The following is a 19,127-nucleotide window of genomic DNA, read 5'->3' on the forward strand; positions in this document are numbered from 1 at the left end:
AAGAGTATGTAATTTCAGTACACAACTAAATGACAATATCTATCCACCCAAAGGAGCTGCAAGCACTTCTAGAAGCTTCCCAAGAGCAGGTTGCCACCTTGCGAGATCAGCTGCATGTGGGGGAAGATGAAACCAGAAGCCTGGAACAAAGATTACGGGAACTGCAGCAAGAGAACCAACTATTGGAGAAAGCTGAGGAGGACAGCACAAGAGATGCCCAGAGATATCGCACCTCACTGGGCATAGTAAACAGGTAGAGTCTGCTACTGATTGAACCTGCCACTTTAATAAAGGATGCCATTGTTCAATGCCAAGGTAAACTGCACAAAAGAGATTCTAACTGAACATTTGTACCCTCTACTTTTACATCAGTACTTTTCTATAGAGCTGTTTAGTCATGACATCATTTTGTAGGCCAATTCAGAAGGCTAATTAATAAATGTCTGTGCTTAACATAAAGACTTTCCTGTTATGCTATATAATAACAACTAAGCAGTGGCATTCAGTTTATATATATATATATATATATATATACAAATAGACACAAATAGACATTACATTAAAAAAGAGAAACCAAATACAATTCTATTTTATATTCATTAACTATACTATGCAATTAATGTTATTTTTATTAAAATCAAGTAGTGAAGTTAGTGTTTATAAGCATTTTTACATTTTTTCCAAAATAATAACTAAAGACAGTAACTATTTAAACAATATATTTTATCTGTGAACTGATGTTCAGCTGTTATTTTGTTCATTCAGACGATTTGCGAACGCGCATGAAAACAAGATGCGGGATTTATTGCACAAACCAATCATATCCAATCATAACAATCATATCCAATAATAGCACGATGGAGACATTGCTTCCTCTCATGTGACTTGCCCCCATTCATTCTCAATTTCCCCCTATCAAATCCACCGCACACTTTAGGGTGTCTGTTAAAACTCAATGGGCTCAGGGGAGGCAAGAGAGACGTGGACTCTCGCTGTAACTTTACCTGTTGGTGTCGCTGTTGGACAGTAGCCACATTTCTATTACCCTTTAATTTGCACATATTCAAATTGCGAATTGAAAATGCGCTCAATGGAAACACGTCAATTTCGAAAAAACTCCCATATATCGCAAAAAGTTTTTATGCTTGCATGAGGTGGTTTTTCAGGCAATTCGAAAAAGGAATATTTCGCAAAACTGCAATGGAAACAGTTTTTTCACATTTACAGGTCACCTGCAATATGTAAAATTCAATCCTTCTTTAAAGAGGGCGCGGTATGTTTGGACAGAAGACGAGATTTCTTCATTAAACTCATAAAAGACAAAAGTATTACAGGACTACTAGATTCTAAACAACAAAGAAATACCACAATTTGAATTTATCAAGACCTCGAAGCAGATAGGAGGGAGAAACACCTCATACGTGGCCGCTCCCAAATATAAGGGGCTTTCCTTACCATAAATGCTTGGATAACATGCCTACGTCTCCTTTGATTAAAAATTATGGCTAGTGCAGTGGCTGGGATATACGTAAACCTACCAACATCCGTTGCCATGATTTTTTGAATGACTCACAAGAGGGAAAAAAAGACGTTTTAGCCACATAACATCGGTTAATGGAAACGCCGTTGTTTCACAAAAGTTTTTTATCGACATTTAGAAAATATCGCAAAAGTTTTGCGCAAATCTTTAATGGAAACGCGGCTATTGTTCCTTTACAATAACGAGTGATTTATACACTTTTTAATGTCACATTTTTAATATTTGCGTTTTTATTTTTGTAATATGGATTTTTTTCTTAATTTTTTAAGGAGGCACTGCCTCCCTTGCTTCCTCGGAGGAAGTGCCCATGCTACAAAGGTTCATGATTTATGATTCTGATTAATCAAGCATGCAAACTCACATATTTTTGTGTATTAGTCCAAATTTAGTGGAACCCATGGCTCAAACTAATGCTATACCCCAAAGGCTTTAAATTTGGTAGAGACCAGTATCCAAAAACTACTGCATTGTCTCTACAATATTTTTTATCAAACAATTACAATATATTTATATATAGCCACTATTGTCCATCAGTGTCTTGTGGGTTTTATTTTTTTATTTAACTTTTAACCAGGAAAAGTCTTATTGAGATAAATCCCTTTTTTAAAAGAATCCCTTTTAAAAGTACGTCCTGGCTCAGATTTTGTTCTCTACTCTCAAGCCCCTAAACAAGTCTCAAGCATATAAGGTTTATAAGGCTTAGCTGCACCTTAAATGGGTCATACCATTGACATTACCTGAGAAGTTAAAGTAAATATGCTGTAAAACCCTCATTTATTAAATGAAGTGCATTTATTGCATGGATGGAGCAAGAACATAACTTAAGTATTTAAAATGCACATGCACAGTTCAGTTGAATTATAAAGTTTATCCTCTTTAACTTAATGCTGTTAAACTGAATGTACTGTATATTTAACAACATGGATGTGAGTACAGCGTCAATATGACATTTAAGTCAATGTAGACTAAAAACCTGAATAATGATTTTTGCAGTTGTTGAAAACTGCTTTTACTTTATGTCCCCTCCAATATGAAAATCAAACCTACACCCTTGAACAGCTACATACCCCACCACAACTGTTGCTTTCTTTCTCCCTTCCTAGTGAAAAAGGAGAGCTTGAGAGGCAGTTCTTAGCCCTGAAGCAGCAGCTGGAATGCGCACAATCAGAACAGGAAGGTTTGCGAAGCTCCTCTCTGGATGTTCAGAGGCAGAGAGACCTCCTCAGGCAGCAGAGGGAGGACCTGGAGAGGCAGCTGGCTCGAGAACGCTCTGAATCTGAGAGGGGGTACAGCATTGCGAAACCTTAAACCCCTTGACTTCCTTCTTGGCCCTTGTTTATTTCTCCCTGTCCTATTGTTTACCGTCAGTATCACTAGCACATGTTGTCCTTAAAGTAGCCTTGAATCAAGACAGGATAGTATTGTTTACAAAATCCATTAAACATGAAGATGCATTATGCATTTATTTTACTGGTTAGGTCAAAAGTAACAACCCTGATTATGTACTGTATATGGATAAGAATGGTTTTGGATATGATCTTTAACCTCAAGTCTTTTTTTCTGCTCAGATGAGGAAACATCTTTGAGGAGTGTGTTTATAGAAGGATATCTGCTTGTATATGTTTGTGTACATGAGTATGTGCATATACCTATGTGTTTACATTAATATTATGTTTTGTTTGTGTGTACAGTTTGTCATGAGGCTGATTTGGTTGCTCTTTGCAATAGTGTACTTAGGTTTTCATTTGTTTTTGAGCTGTCTTGCCTGTATCTACAGATCGAAAAGTGTGAATTTATGTCTTGACAATTTGTGTGCATTGTTTTCTACAGACGACACACTCTGGAGCAGTTGGAGATGAGACACTCAGATGTGCGTAAAGAGCTGGTCACACTAAAGGAAGCTCTGAGTCAGCTGACTTTACAGAAAGAGGTTCTGGAGGACGAAAAGAGCAGTCTCGCACAGGCTCTCTCTAGGGTACTGCTCTACACATTCACACAAAATGCACATTCACTAACCCGCCCACTCATCCATTTACTCACCCACTCATTCGTTCCATCACACTCACTCACCTGCTCACTTATTAATTCACTCACTCACTCAATCACTTTTTCATGCACTCACATATTCTTTCATTTTTCCAACATTGTCACTCACTAACATATTCTCTCAAAACACTATTTTTTTTCATTCAATCACTCCATAACACATTCTCTTCAGCCACTTATTCATTAACTCCCTTCTTCACTGAGTCACTCATTTATTCACATACTGTATGTACTCAGTCATTAATTCATTCTTTCATTCACATATTCACTCATTCATTCATCTTAACAACACCTGGTCTAAGTCTGTATAAAACTGTTCTCACCTGCACGTTCCTACAGTGAATTACATCCAGTCATAAAACTGTTTACCCAGTTTTGCATTATTTATCCATTAAGTAAATACAGAGTTTTTTTCCCCTGTCAAATGTCCAACTCAGTTGTTGAATTACTGGAAACTCAGTTTACTTTGACCTTGGGTGAGTTATGTAGCTCTGCTTATTTGTAGTGGTTTATATTTACCATGTAAAACTGCCTTTGTACGATTTTTCATCACTTGCTCTGTCTAGCTTACAGTTTTTCCACACTTCCTCAGTTCTGCTGCAGGTCATTCTGGGGACAAAATGTAATGGTTGAACTCCAGTACTATTAAACAGCTCTGAAAACATATTTTACCCTGACCGCTGATTACAAAATAAATGCCGGTTACGTGAACTTGGTAGCTAATGATTGTATGTAGCCAAACTTCCCACTGATGTTTGTACTGCCTCCCTATAGGCCGAGGCCCAGAATGCTGAGCAGGAACTGGCGCTCACTAAACTACGAAGTGAAGATGCAGGGCTACAGGACTCCCTGGCCAAGATGGGAGCCCTGAGTGAGGGATTGGCTAAAGATAAAGTCGAATTGAACCGTCTTCTCCTACAGGTCAGGGTCATGGAACTGAATAGTGTGCATAGTATTACTCATTATGTGTGTGTGTGTGTGTGTGTGTGTGTGTGTGTGTGTGTGTTTAGGGTCAACTATTGATAAATGTATTCTATCTTGAATAATCTCATAATTTATTTTATAGTTATCTCATTCAGTTCCTTTTCAAGGAAAGAAAATAAGATAGCTAATTACTGGGTTATTATATGTGTGCAAAATAAAACACAGTAGACACATTTTCCTCCCAGCATGTCTTAAAGTGCAGAAACCAATTTAAAATTAAATAAATGCTTTTATTATTCTCACATGTAAGTTGCTTTGGATAAAAGCATGTGCTAAATAAGTACATTTAAATGCAGCATAAAATGATTTTAAAAATAAACAGATTCTGTATTTTCTAACTGAATTAAATTGCACAAAGACCCTTTCAAGGAAAGCCTAGCCACTTTTCCACCATTGGGCTGAACAGTTCTAAGGCCCTGTTTACACTAGTGCATTTTCGTTTTAAAATGAAAATGATCCTTGTCTATACTGGTGTTTCCACTGCATTTCAGAAACATTCTTTGTCTACACTACAAAACCGAAAACGCATGTTACAGTTGCCTCTTGCTTATGTACAGTGCTCAGCATAAATGAGTATACCCCCTTTGAAAAGTAACATTTTAAACAATCTCTCAATGAACACAAAAACAATTTCCAATATGTTGACAAGACTAAGTTTAATATAACATGTTTAACTTATAACATGAAAGTAAGGTTAATAATGTAACTTAGATTTCACATTTTTCAGTTTTACTCAAATTAGGGTGAAGCAAAAATGAGTACACCCCACAACAAAAACTATTACATCTAGTACTTTGTATGGCCTCCATGATTTTTAATGACAGCACCAAGTCTTCTAGGCATGGAATGAACAAGTTGGCGACATTTTGCAACATCTATCTTTTTCTATTCTTCAAGAATGACCTCTTTTAGAGACTGGATACTGGATGGAGAGTGATGCTCAACTTGTCTCTTCAGAATTCCCCATAGGTGTTCGATTGGGTTCAGATCAGGAGCCACTAAATCACTTTTACCCTGTTCTTCTTCAGAAATCCAACAGTGGCCTTAGATGTGTTTAGGATCATTGTCATGTTGGAAAAGTGCACGACGACCAAGGGCACGGAGTGATGGTAGCGTCTTCTCTTTCAGTATAGAGCAGTACATCTGTGAATTCATGATGCCATCAATGAAATGCAGCTCCCCAACACCAGCAGCACTCATGCATCCCCACATAAGGACACTGCCACCACCATGTTTCACTGTAGGCACCATGCATTTTTCTTTGTATTCCTCACCTTTGCAACGCCATACAGTTTTGAAGACATTAGTTCCAAAAACATTTATCTTGGTCTCATCACTCCAGAGTATAGAGTCCCAGTAGTCTTCATCTTTGTCAGCATGGGCCCTGGCAAACTCTAGGCAGGCTTTTTTGTGCCTGGGCTTTAGGAAAGGCTTCTTTCGTGGACAGCACCCATGCATGCCATTCCTCTGCAGTGTACGCCGTATTATGTCACAGGAAATAGTCACCCCAGTTTGGCTTTCTACTGTACTTCTTTAGATAACTGCAGTGAACTTGCATGCTAATTTTCTTCAACCCTTCTCATCAGAAGACGCTCTTGTCGAGGTTTTAACTTCCTGGACGTCTCTGTGAGATGGTTGCAGTTCCATCTTTTTTTAAATTTTTGTACCACTTTTGCTACAGTATTCTAACTGATAAGTAAAGCTTTGCTGATCTTTTTGTAGCCTTCACCTTTCTGGTGTAAAGAAATTATTTTCTTTCTCAGGTCTTGTGACATTTCTCTTCCATGTGGTGCCATTGCTGACAGCATGAAATGGGAAGGGGTTTTAACACCCTTTTATAGTCAACTTTCTGTTGGACACCTGTGTAATGAATAATTAGACTCACCTGTGGTTGAATTCTTGTTAAATTAGACATTTGTAGTCTAAAATTTAGCTTTGCTCCAGAGACTTTCAGTGGGGTGCACTCATTTTTGCATCACCCTATTTTGAGTAAAACTGAAAATTTTGTTCTCTAAGTTATATTATTAACCTTACTTTCATGTTATAAGTTAAACAGATGTTATATACAACTTAGTCTTGTCAACATTTTGGAAATTGTTTTTGTGTTCATTGAGATGTTGTTTAAAATGTTTTTTTTCAATGGGGGTGTACTCATTTACGCTGAGCACTGTAGATGGCTGCAGTATAATAAAGTGCAGAGTTTAACTGCACAATGGCTGCTAAAAAGGACCACAAAGTCAGCAAAACATGCAGTTCCGTCTTAATGTTATTGTTTACACGGTCGTTGAGTACCATCTCACATTTTTGCTTATTAGTATGGTTAAAGTGAATCATTGAATGTCAGCAGCAAAGACATTGGTTTATAAAGTGAGATTAAATACATAAAGTACATTTGTGTCATTCAACATTTAATTATTTGCATTTCACTGTTTTTATTCATTTTGAGGAATGCTAAATCTGTTTTGCTGAATCTGAATCTACTTTGCGCCAGTAAGATAAGTAAATGCCTGCTCACATTTAGTCTAGAACTACAATAACCATCATGTTTACACAGCGCACACAACGCCTCTGCACTTTTACTCCCGATTTCCCTCAACATAGGGACAGAAGAGGTGTCAGTCGATAAATAGGAAAACAAAGTAACTCGTGTTACTTATTTGAAAAAGTAACTCAGATATTTTCTTGTAAATTTAAAAGTAATGCGTTATTTTACTAGTTACTTGGAAATGTTAAGCATCTAAGTCCAAATCTATCTGTTTGAATGGGGAAATCCTGAAATCCCAAAAACTGCTTGCCATATTCACATTTAAATAACATATTTCAAATCAGCAGCAAAATCTGACATGAACTGGCCAATAAATGACTTTACCATCTGGTGATTGGCTCTTTTATTTAGAAGGCGGGACTTTTACCACCATATTCACGTTGTACTTTCTCACATTTAAAATAATATGGGTGAACAGTCTTGGTATAACTAGTCTTTGAGACAACCCAATGAAAATAATTTAATAATATAATAATTTTCCCACAATATGGACTTAAAGTGATAGTTCACTCACTGCACATTCGGGTTTTCTGACGTGTTTGTAGAGGGTTTTTTTGGAGATTTTTTGTTTGAATGTTATATACTGTTATTATAAATAGTTTCATCAAAGAAATACTGAATTAATTGCCTTAAATTTATATTTTACTTTGGAATGAAAGCTTAATTTTTTGTGGCGTACATTTTAAAACAACTGATAAGATTTTCTGTGAAGTTGTTTTGACAAAGGAAGAACCTGGGGCCTGTACCATTATGGTAGTTGAACAAACTCAGGGTTATAGGATTAGTTTTAATCCAGCTTTGTTGGTACCATGATGCTGATCATCAACTTTCTCTGTCAACTCAGGCTTTGATCCTGAGTTTATGGAGCGCTTGCACATGAATGCGTGACATCAGTGGTGAACAGCCAATCACATGCCTTGCAACAGAGAGAAACTCTGATTCACTTCTCGCGAGAGAGCCAGCGTGATTCAAAACTCTTTTGCTGAAGGTTAAGAGATTGAAGAAAATTAAGAATTTAAACGCATTTACACTAAAAAAATACTTGTCCATGAAAGAGGAAAAATAAAAGAAATGATCTTGCTCTATCAGTGCAAGTGAAACTTGTGAAGTTAGTTTATATAGTTATCTATTGATTCTACAGCTTATTTATATTACATATGATCTGTATATATTAATATTCATTTAAACTAAATGCTTAATAATAACTGTTAAACTAAAATTGCTAATGATAATATAGATCATATAATAATTATATAAATCATAAAATAATTCTAATTATCATTAAAGCCAAACAATTTCATCTTTAAATATTTGTTTTTACTATATAGTGACCTTTAATTTGGAGGAAGTGAAACCAGGGGCGTGACTTTATTGCGTTGGATGTGTCACTATCACTTTGCTCACATCTGATTGATCCAATTTCGGTTTGAGATCTCTTATCCAGAACATAACCTGCCCCGGAGCAGGTTAGCTGTGGAGCGTAAGTTACTATGGTGATTAACACCACTAAAAGCCAAGTCACTTTCATGGTACCTAAAACCCAGGATTGGCGCAAACTAATCTGAAACTTGCCAGTGAATCCGGCTTCATGGTACAGGCCCCTGGTATGGACACTAACATAACAGCATCCACATCACAACATATGATGGCAACCAGAAAGGCTGGTCTTTTCAACACAGAAATCATCATGTTAATTAATCATAAAGATATTGTTTTTGATCTATCTGCTTCCAGGCCGAGGCTGAAAAGGCAGAGCTTGGCGAACGCAGACGGGAGGCAGAGCAAGAGCGAGCGGCAGCCAGAGAGGAGCTAGCTCGACTTCAGCAGGAGCTATTAGACCTGACAGCAGAGAAGCGTGGTCTGGAGGCCTCACACATTCACCTCCAAGAGGCCCGAGTGACCCTAGATGTGGAGTACAACCTCCTGCAGAGGGAGAAAAGCTCAGCCCTGGAGCAACACGCTCAGGTCAGCCGCTCTCTTCCTCACAAAATGAGTGGGCGTGTGCCCCATTACCCAGCATGATTCACAGCTCTCAGCTGTGCTCTGATGGGTCTTGTTGTCACATTAAAAAGCCAAGGGAAGATATTGGACCCATCTGCCGTGGTACTCAACACCTTCCTCCAAGAGTTCCAAATATGAATCTTGGCTCAAGTGTGTGTTTTATGAGTGGCAAAGGAATTGAATGAGGGAGGCGAAGGGGATCTTGAGTACAAATGAAGGACAGGAAGCCTAAAGAGATAGATATTACAGACGGGCAACATCACAGTGAGAGAGAATGAGTGAGAAAAGCCGTAAATCATAAGCTTGATCTGTCTGCTCGCTGCTTTGCGACAGACAGTGTGGAATTTGTCTGCTTTTTTGTCCACACCTACAGTCATGTTTTACCGAGGAGTCACTATGTTAAAACTGTAGTGTTTTTAAGTTGTCATAAATCACTAGATCTTAGTGTCATCTCCATTTTTGCACAGTCTTGAAGATATATTGTAAATTAATAGTACAGTACATTATTTGCAACATTTCCCTGTTTGTTTTACTTGCTGCTTTTTCAGTTGACCTGCTTGGCAGTAAAGTGAACTAAAATTTCCTTTGGTTTGCTAGAAAAATGGTTTAGTGCAGGCTCAGTGGGGAAAGTTTTAACAAATCAGGAAAATATTTAGACAGCATGCCTAAGTGGTCAGTTATTGGCATAATCCAGGATCTGATGTGATTGACAATCCACCAAATTATTACATATTGTACTTGATTCATAATCATGATGTTGATCTACTATCTGTCAATTTCTTCTGAATGGAAATGTTTTTCCTTGTCACAAACAAAAAAGGTATATGTGAGCATTCATATACAGTCAAACCAAAAATTATTCAGACACTAAATATAATTTTTTATATTTTTTTTATTAGTGGGTGCAGGTGACTATAGTTCATTAATGTAAGTGAGGATAGCAAAATAAAGTAAACTGTGAAATATTATACCCAAAAATTCTTCACACAGTGGACTACCAGTAAAATTGATAAAAATTTGGGGCCAAAAATTATTCAGACACTTTGACCTGACCATGTTTTGCTTAAGTGTTATCTGACATAATTAAGGTTATTTTTTGTCTGACACAGTTTAACTCTGAGATCTTGTCATATTTTATTACCATTTTTTTTTAACTATACTGAATAAACTGTAATAATGAATAAAATATTCAAGGTGTATATTCTTCCATGTACATATGTGTGTTTTGTGTAGGTCTGTAAGCAGAAGCAAGCCATGCAAGAACAATTGAGCGCATGTCGTAGAGAAATGGAGCTGAGTGCTGCCTCGCTGCAGAAGACTTGCAAAGAGAGAGATGAACTGGCAAGAGACAAAGCCAATCTCACAGTGCAACTCACCTCAGAGCAACGTAAATCCAAGGCCCTGGCCCAAGACCTGGCCGCTCTGCGGTGAGTCAATGTGTGTTAGTGTTTTAGTGCAAGTAGGATTTGGTGTATTAATGTGTTTATATGGGCTAAGTGTTTGTATTTATGTTGGAGTTTGAGGTTGGCAGGCAAAGTAAAACACCTGTGTTTTCAGCTAGTTTTTTTGAGTAATTATCAATTGGGCCTTTTCAATCATGTAGTTCTTCCTAGTTTTACTAAGTCTCTTCTGTGAGAGTATCAACTTGAGGTTAAGCCTGTGTTTTGCTGTGTAAATCATCTCCAGAACATTTCATCTGTCTTGAAGGATGTTAGCTAAAGATACAACCTTTAACCTACACTAAACACAACCCATTATTATTATTATTATTATTTTGTATTTTCTCACCATCTCTCTTTTTCTGTTGCTCAGGGTTGATAGAGAGTCTCTAGAATCAGGCCTGTTGGACAGACAGGAACTGGCCTCATCGCTAGAGGCCGACCGGGCTAGGTTAGAGGAAGAGATCGCTAGTCTACAGCAGGCTAACGAGACTTTGACGCGTGAGTGTCTCTCCAGGGAACCTCTATCCCTCTCTCATTGACTTGGCTGAGCCTACCGGCCATTGGGCCCCAGCTATAGTCCACAAGGGGCTCATATTTTAGCCCAGAACTGGAGAACAGCTGAGGGGTCAGCCGAGGTTCTCTCTAGAGCTTAACAAAGTCCCCTCACAGATAGCATCCACACTGTACTATTTATGTGTTGGTGCTGTCACCATATATTGTGTTATGATGATTCCAAAGAGCATTATAATTTCATGTATCCAGCATGTTGGAACTCAGTGTGTCCCCAATGTATATATTCATTACAAAGCATGCTTCTCCTCTGAGTATATACTTGTTCTTCTTTTTGCACAGGTGAGCTGTCTATTGTTCACGGTGAACTAGAGCAGCAAATGTCCCGGGCTTTGCAGGAGAAACAGGCTTTAGAGTTAAAGCTTGCTCAGGCTGAGAGAAACACACAGCAAACCCTCATCACAACACAGCAAAGCCATCAGGAACAACTGCATACTGAGCGAAAGCACAAGGTATCCCTGAAATTTTGAGATATAGGCACTAAATGGCACAATTGATGTGTAAATGTGAGAGGTGTGAATCTTTGGTTTGATAGCGCATCAGTTTAAATTATAATTGATTTGATTTAGTTCACTTTTTTCATACAAATGCTTCATGATTTAAGTCATATTTGTAGATTAATGCATATTGATCTACAGAATTTTCGCTGTCTTGTGCACATCCGTAAATTCACAATACCATAGGGTTTCCAGTTTGACATTTTAGATTTCAAAACCCTATACAGATGCTTTATGCTCTCAATGTGCTCTTTCTGAGTTTCACAGCAGACTATTACCTAACAGTCTCTGTGGCATTATCCAGCTTATTTTGTCAATGCGTAAGTAAGCTATTTTGTGTGAATGTGCAAGATTTCCAATTCATTAGCCACTAATACTGTATGTTAAAGGGTTAGTTCACCCAAAAATGAAAAATATGTCATTAATTACTCACCCTCATGTCGTTCCACACCCATAAGACCTTCGTTCATCTTCGGAACACAAATTAAGATATTTTTGATAAAATCCAATGGCTCAGTGAGGCCTGCATCGCCAGCAATAACACTCCCGTTTTCAATGCCCATAAAGCTACTAAAAACATATTTAAAACAGTTCATGTGACTACAGTGGTTCAACCTTAATATTATAAAGCGACGAGAATACTTTTTGTGAGCCAAAAATAACAAAATAGCGACTTTATTCAACAATATCTAGTGATGGGTGATTTCAAAACACTGCTTCATGAAGCTTCGAAGCTTAACGAATCATTTGTTTAGAATCAGTGGTTCATAGCGCCAAAATCCCATGATTTTAGTAAACGAGGCTTCGTTACGTCATAAGTGTTTTGAAACTTCAATAGTTCACGTGACTCTGGCAGTTTGATACAAACCCGATTCCAAAAAAGTTGGGACACTGTACAAATTGTGAATAAAAAAGGAATGCAATGATGTGGAAGTTTCAAATTTCAATATTTTATTCAAAATACAACATAGATGACATATCAAATGTTTAAACTGAGAAAATGTATCATTTTAAGGGAAAAATAAGTTGATTTTAAATTTCATGGCATCAACACATCTCAAAAAAGTTGGGACAAGGCCATGTTTACCACTGTGTGGCATCCCCTCTTCTTTTTATAACAGTCTGGGGACTGAGGAGACAAGTTGCTCAAGTTTAGGAATAGGAATGTTGTCCCATTCTTGTCTAATACAGGCTTCTAGTTGCTCAACTGTCTCAGGTCTTCTTTGTCGCATCTTCCTCTTTATGATGCGCCAAATGTTTTCTGTGGGTGAAAGATCTGGACTGCAGGCTGGCCATTTCAGTACCCAGATCCTTCTTCTACGCAGCCATGATGTTGTAATTGATGCAGTATGTGGTCTGGCATTGTCATGTTGGAAAATGCAAGGTCTTCCCTGAAAGAAACGACGTCTGGATGGGAGCATATGTTGTTCTAGAACTTGGATATACCTTTCAGCATTGATGGTGCCTTTCCAGATATGTAAGCTGCCCATGCCACACGCACTCATGCAACCCCATACCATCAGAGATGCAGGCTTCTGAACTGAGCGCTGATAACAGCTTGGGTTGTCCTTGTCCTCTTTAGTCCGGATGACATGGCGTCCCAGTTTTCCAAAAAGAACTTCAAATTTTGATTCGTCTGACCACAGAACAGTTTTCCACTTTGCCACAGTCCATTTTAAATGAGCCTTGGCCCAGAGAAAACGCCTGTGCTTCTAAGTCATGTTTAGATATGGCTTCTTTTTTGACCTATAGAGTTTTAGCCGGCAACGGCGAATGGCACGGTGGATTGTGTTCACAGACAATGTTTTCTGGAAGTATTCCTGAGCCCATGTTGTGATTTCCATTACAGTAGCATTCCTGTATGTGATGCAGTGCCGTCTAAGGGCCCGAAGATCACAGGCATCCAGTATGGTTTTCCGGCCTTGACCCTTACGCACAGAGATTGTTCCAGATTCTCTGAATCTTTGGATGATATTATGCACTGTAGATGATGATAACTTCAAACTCTTTGCAATTTTTCTCTGAGAAACTCCTTTCTGATATTGCTCCACTATTTTTCACCGCAGCATTGGGGGAATTGGTGATCCTCTGCCCATCTTGACTTCTGAGAGACACTGCCACTCTGAGAGGCTCTTTTTATACCCAATCATGTTGCCAATTGACCAAATAAGTTGCAAATTGGTCCTCCAGCTGTTCCTTATATGTACATTTAACTTTTCCGGCCTCTTATTGCTACCTGTCCCAACTTTTTTGGAATGTGTAGCTCTCATGAAATCCAAAATGAGCCAATATTTGGCATGACATTTCAAAATGTCTCACTTTCAACATTTGATATGTTATCTATATTTTATTGTGAATAAAATATAAGTTTATGAGATTTGTAAATTATTGCATTCCTTTTTTATTCACAATTTGTACAGTGTCCCAACTTTTTTGGAATCGGGTTTGTACATGCTCCGAACCACTGATTCAAAACAAATGATTTGTTAAGCTTCGAAGCTTCATGAAGCAGTGTTTTAAAATTGCCCATCACTAGATATTGTTGAATAAAGTCACTAGTTTGTTATTTTTGGCACTCAAAAAGTATTCTCGTCGCTTTATAATATTAAGGTTGAACCACTGTAGTCACACAAACTGTTTTAAATATGTTTTTAGTAGCTTTCTGAGCATTAAAAAAGGGAGTGTTATTGCTGCCGATGCAGGCCTTACTGAGCCATCGGATTTTATCAAAAATATCTTAATTTGTGTTACGAAGATGAACGAAGGTCTTATGGGTGTAGAACGACATGAGGGTGAGTAATTAATGACATATTTTTCATTTTTGGGTGAACTAACCCTTTAATAACTAAAAGAATAATGAAGTGTTGTAAACTGTAAAACGATTTGCGCTACAAACCAGTGTGTTTATGTCAAATATACTGAGGAAGAAAATAATTTTTTGCAGTGTATCAGTCCATTTGAGAAATTCTGGCAGAGAAAGCGATTGAAACGCAATAACCCTAAACTGTAAAACTCTCCTGTGGATCAAGAGAGTATTTGGATGCTTATAACACATGCACCTGTCTTGTGTGTCTCAGGAGCGCATGCGTGCGGAGTTGTGTGCACAGAGGGAGCAGGCAGAGTCGCAGCTGCGGGCCGAGTGCGAGGAGCTGCGCATGCAGAGTCGCAGAGTGCTGCAACAGCTGCAGGAAGAACTGGCCAAACTGCAGCAACACTGTACAGAGTCCTTGCTGCAGGCCGAGAGCCATAAACAGCAGGTGTGTGTGTCTCAGTCAAACCTTTTGACAACTTTCTTTCAATCTGACCAGGCGTGTTTGTAGCCCCAAATAGCCTTAAACTTATCTGCAGCCAGAACATGGGGCAGATGGCATCACTGTAAGTTTGTTCCACTGAATTAACTCTGAGTTGCCTGTGCTTGATTGGTAGGTTCTGTCTGAGAAGGAGGCAGAGAAGGCTACTCTTACTGAGCGCATAATCATCCTCGAGCGTGACATAGAGACAGCTGCTCTTGAAAAGGACCGTATGCGTAGAGACTTCCTGAGCAAGCAGGAGCAGGACAAGGTATAATAAATCCAAATATGCTTGTGAATCATGTTGTGTCCTTATTAGATTAGTGCTGTAAAGTTAACACATTAGATTAATCTAATAATGAATTAGATTGTTTAATAGCATAATTTTTTTTCACACATTTATTGAATTTAACATTAAAACAGTTTGCACACTAAAATCTGTTTTGAGCTGACGAACCCAAAAACCCTGTAGAAACAATTGGTGTAGAAACAATTTTCACTCAGAAATTGCTAGTAAATTTCTCAATTAATTACAAAGAAAAAGCAAGCAACACACTGAATTCTAAGAAAAAAATTGAAGTAGAAAGACTGAAATAATATTTTCTTGTACAACGTACTCCAATAATCTTTGTTTTATTTACAACTTCAAATCATTTTTTACTATGGAGCCCCAAAGGGACATGGTGATGGAAGAAAAATTATGTCAAAGCTCGCAAAATGTTTGTGTTCCCCCAAGAAACTTTGCATTCACTCGCAAAACATTTGAGTTTCTCAGGGGAACAAGTTTTAAGAGCGAACGCAAAAGTTTTACGAGTGAACGTAAAGGTTTGGCAAGTGAACGCAAAGTTTCTTGTGGGAACGCAAAACTTTTACAATCAGTATTTTAAACGCTACAAGTGAATTTAGGCATCACAACATTATAATGTACAATATAAAAATGTATATTTTGAAATTTTGATATTAAATTATTTATGCAAGCGTTAAATGATAGCAAAAGTAATGTAAATAATAAAAAATAAAAAAATAGGAGAAATGAAAATTCACAGTTAAATGTCCTATATTGGCTGATATATATTCAATATCGACCGTTACCAATTAATTATATCTCTAATATAGCTGATAACCAATATGATACCAATATATTTTACATCCCTAAATCTATTTTTGTGCAAGTGATATGATTAAAATACTGTTGCAGGAATACACCTTCCTGTTCTTGTATAGATATGCACATAAATTCCACAATTTATATCATCCATACGTAACCGGTCCTACTCGACCCGCTCCAAACGGGATTCAAACTGGAATCTCCGGCATAGGAGGTGGGTACGCTAACAAAGAAGAAGACCACAGAAGACCACAGTCTCTGGCGTCAGTTGCTAGTGCGCCTCTTGAGGCCAGGGAATTGAGGTTTACACGCACAGCTCTTAAAGGATTAGTTCACTTTCAAATGAAAATTAGCCCAAGCTTTACTCACCCTCAAGCCGTCCTAGGTGCGTATGACTTTTTTCTTTCTGATGAACAAATCAGCTTTGTGAACTGCAAGAGTTTTACACTTTCTTCATACGTTGAATACGGAAGGTGGTCTGGCGGAAGCTAGATATTTTACTTCATAACTTGTTTAAATATGGATTTTTTTTTACACAAACGCATTGCTTCGCTTCAGAAGGCCTTTATTAACCCCTTGGAGCACACGTTTATGATGGATGGATGTGGATGGAGGCACTTTCTTCAGTTCATACTCATTGGTCCCTTTCACTGCCATTATAAAGCTCGGATGAGTCAGGATATTAATTAATATTTCTCTGATTATGTTCATCAGAAAGAAGAAAGTCATATACACCTAGGATGGCTTGAGGGTGATTAAAAGCTTGGGCTAATTTTCATTTGAAAGTAAACTAATCCTTTAAAAGCTTGCTTCCGTTATACTCAATCCCCTAAACCTCACTTCCATCCGGGTCACGGCACCAAATTTAAACGGTCCAACAGCTGGATTCGAACCGGCTACATGCAGGGTACGTGCAGTCTCTAGCGTTAGTCGCTAAAGCGCCTCTTGAAGCCAGGGGAGTTTTCTTTGCTTTAAAGAAACTGAAGGAACTTGCTGCCTACAGAAAAATGACCCAGAGTAAATATTTTAATCAACTGACAGCCCTAATCTAGATTTATCACATTATACATTCATTTTCTCTCCCCTCCTCTCTCTGTAGGACACAGTTTTAGGGTTGCAGACAGAGCTTCAGGACCTGCGGTCTCGTTTCGAGGAGTCTCTGAGTTCCCGTGAAGTTTCGGAGCGCAGCTTAAATGACCAGATCAGAGAGCTGTCTATGCAGAGGCAGGAGGCTCAGCAAGAGGTCACACAACCCGAGACTTTACATTCACATTCCAGTTGTTCAGTTACAGAATCACATTTATCATCCAGATCACAAGAAAGCTATAGCCCAGGAGAGCAGTAAAAATTCTGTTTGTGCCAGGGCCAAATAACCAACGTCATGTGAGTTAGGAGGTGAGTCAGTTTATGTTGGGCCATGAGGCAACATAAGGCCTGTTGGAGTCCAACTCGTACCTACCAGGGGCAGTCTTGGGGAGAGCCATTTAGCACACACTCTTGTTGAACTTGGCATTAGTTAATGTGTATTGAGCAAGTTCCAGGTGCCACCAGTTTGGTTAGTCAGCACACATGTTTGTGCTTGTATCTGTGTGTGTACACTTCTAACTTTAAGGCTCAAGGTCAACCTTGAGAATTGACTTCTGCACAAACCTCAGGCCACACATTTAGGCACCTAGTGTGAGATGTAACTCGGTGGCTGTGGTGAGAAATTCATGTCTGGGTGAGTCTGTCTACTCACCAAGATGGATTGACAAACCATCAGTGGTGAGAGGGAACGATAAAAGCTAGCAAGATTGAAAAATGCGAGAATTTCTCTATGATATGAAAAAGAAAATTTGGAGTCACAAATAAGCAGGTGCTCAGGAGTTTATTTCTTCCTGTACTGTAATGAAATTCTCCATGAAAACACGACCCCCAATTCTTAAACGGGTCATCGCTAACCCTACTGTCTTTCACTGTCCTACTAACCCAACCCCCTATCAATGAATTAAACCAATGTGGGTTTGGCACAGGCTTTTTTCTTTTACATTACAATTTATGGGAAGAAAACATCTTGTGTGGCCCAGTGAACTTACATGCACACACACACAAACACACACACATATTTCTCTTCAACACACCAGCATCTACACACACTTGTACACACCGCTGATGTTTCTCATCATCGCTGCTGTGTGTGGCAGTCTTTGGAGCCTGTCCTGTCTTTCTCTGTTTTTCTTCTCCCTCTTTCTCTCTGCATTCTGGCTACATTTTAGGGGAAAAAAATGCACCGTAAAATGATTAGCTGTAGCCAAGCAATTACCAGAATGTGGGTCATATTCCTGTTTGTTTACATGGGCGAGGAGTTTCACCCTGAGCATATCTGATGAAAGTGTTTGAAAATTTGAACCATTTCACATGCACTTAGAACACACTTTTAAGTGCAAACGAGAATGTGCCCTGAAATCCGGCGTTGAAAGGAGGCAGAACTCTTTGGATGAGTCTGATGCTCACATGCTTTGAGAAGCTGAATGGAACAAGGCAGTGGAATTTTACTAATAGGCTGTGTTTCCATTTCATTCATCTCATGGAAAATGAAGTTGAATTGTCCTCAGCAAAACAGTGCCACGTAAGGAGTATGACTGTTAGAAGTCTTCACTCCCTCTGGGTGTCAATTCACCATACTTGCGTGATTTAAATGGCCTTGATTTTAGATAGATAAAGTTATACCATTGCACTCAAATTGTGACCAATCACTCCTTTTGTATTTATAGTACTATTTGAATTCATTTAATCTTTCAGTCTAATCTCTGTCTCTTTCAGGTGGAGCGTTTGAGGAGGGAACTGAGTAAGGTGGAAGAAAGCAGGGACTCTGGCCGTAAGGAACTGATCGAGGCTCATCGAGAGCTGAGGGAGTGTTTGCAGGACAGGGACGCTCAGCGGCGTGAGGGCTTGGAACTGAAGAGAGCTTTAGGGGATGCTGTGAGAGAGAAAGAGGCCATCCAAACTTCTAATCACGAACTCCGTACAGCTGTGAAGAGAGCCGAGTTTGAAAACAACAGGTTTAGCATACTAGTCTTCAGTTTATTCATTATATAAATATTCAAATGTTGATAAATTCTGTA

General features: G+C 38.5%; 1 protein-coding gene across 2 annotated transcripts in view; it reads left to right on the forward strand.

The window, feature by feature from the left end:
* crocc2 (ciliary rootlet coiled-coil, rootletin family member 2) overlaps nt 1-19,127 on the forward strand; it is a 62,741-nt gene that overhangs the window by 31,446 nt on the left and 12,168 nt on the right. For both annotated transcript variants that reach the window (XM_051896761.1, XM_051896762.1), the window contains 12 exons: nt 54-253; nt 2,644-2,826; nt 3,371-3,515; nt 4,361-4,507; nt 8,850-9,080; nt 10,350-10,543; nt 10,929-11,056; nt 11,411-11,580; nt 14,703-14,882; nt 15,052-15,186; nt 17,123-17,266; nt 18,826-19,064. In XM_051896761.1, the coding sequence (XP_051752721.1) occupies nt 54-253; nt 2,644-2,826; nt 3,371-3,515; nt 4,361-4,507; nt 8,850-9,080; nt 10,350-10,543; nt 10,929-11,056; nt 11,411-11,580; nt 14,703-14,882; nt 15,052-15,186; nt 17,123-17,266; nt 18,826-19,064 (2,096 nt within the window). The remainder of the gene's footprint in view (nt 1-53; nt 254-2,643; nt 2,827-3,370; nt 3,516-4,360; nt 4,508-8,849; nt 9,081-10,349; nt 10,544-10,928; nt 11,057-11,410; nt 11,581-14,702; nt 14,883-15,051; nt 15,187-17,122; nt 17,267-18,825; nt 19,065-19,127) is intronic.

Source organism: Ctenopharyngodon idella, chromosome 6 (genome assembly GCF_019924925.1).
Source record: "Ctenopharyngodon idella isolate HZGC_01 chromosome 6, HZGC01, whole genome shotgun sequence".
Lineage (NCBI taxonomy): Eukaryota > Metazoa > Chordata > Actinopteri > Cypriniformes > Xenocyprididae > Ctenopharyngodon > Ctenopharyngodon idella.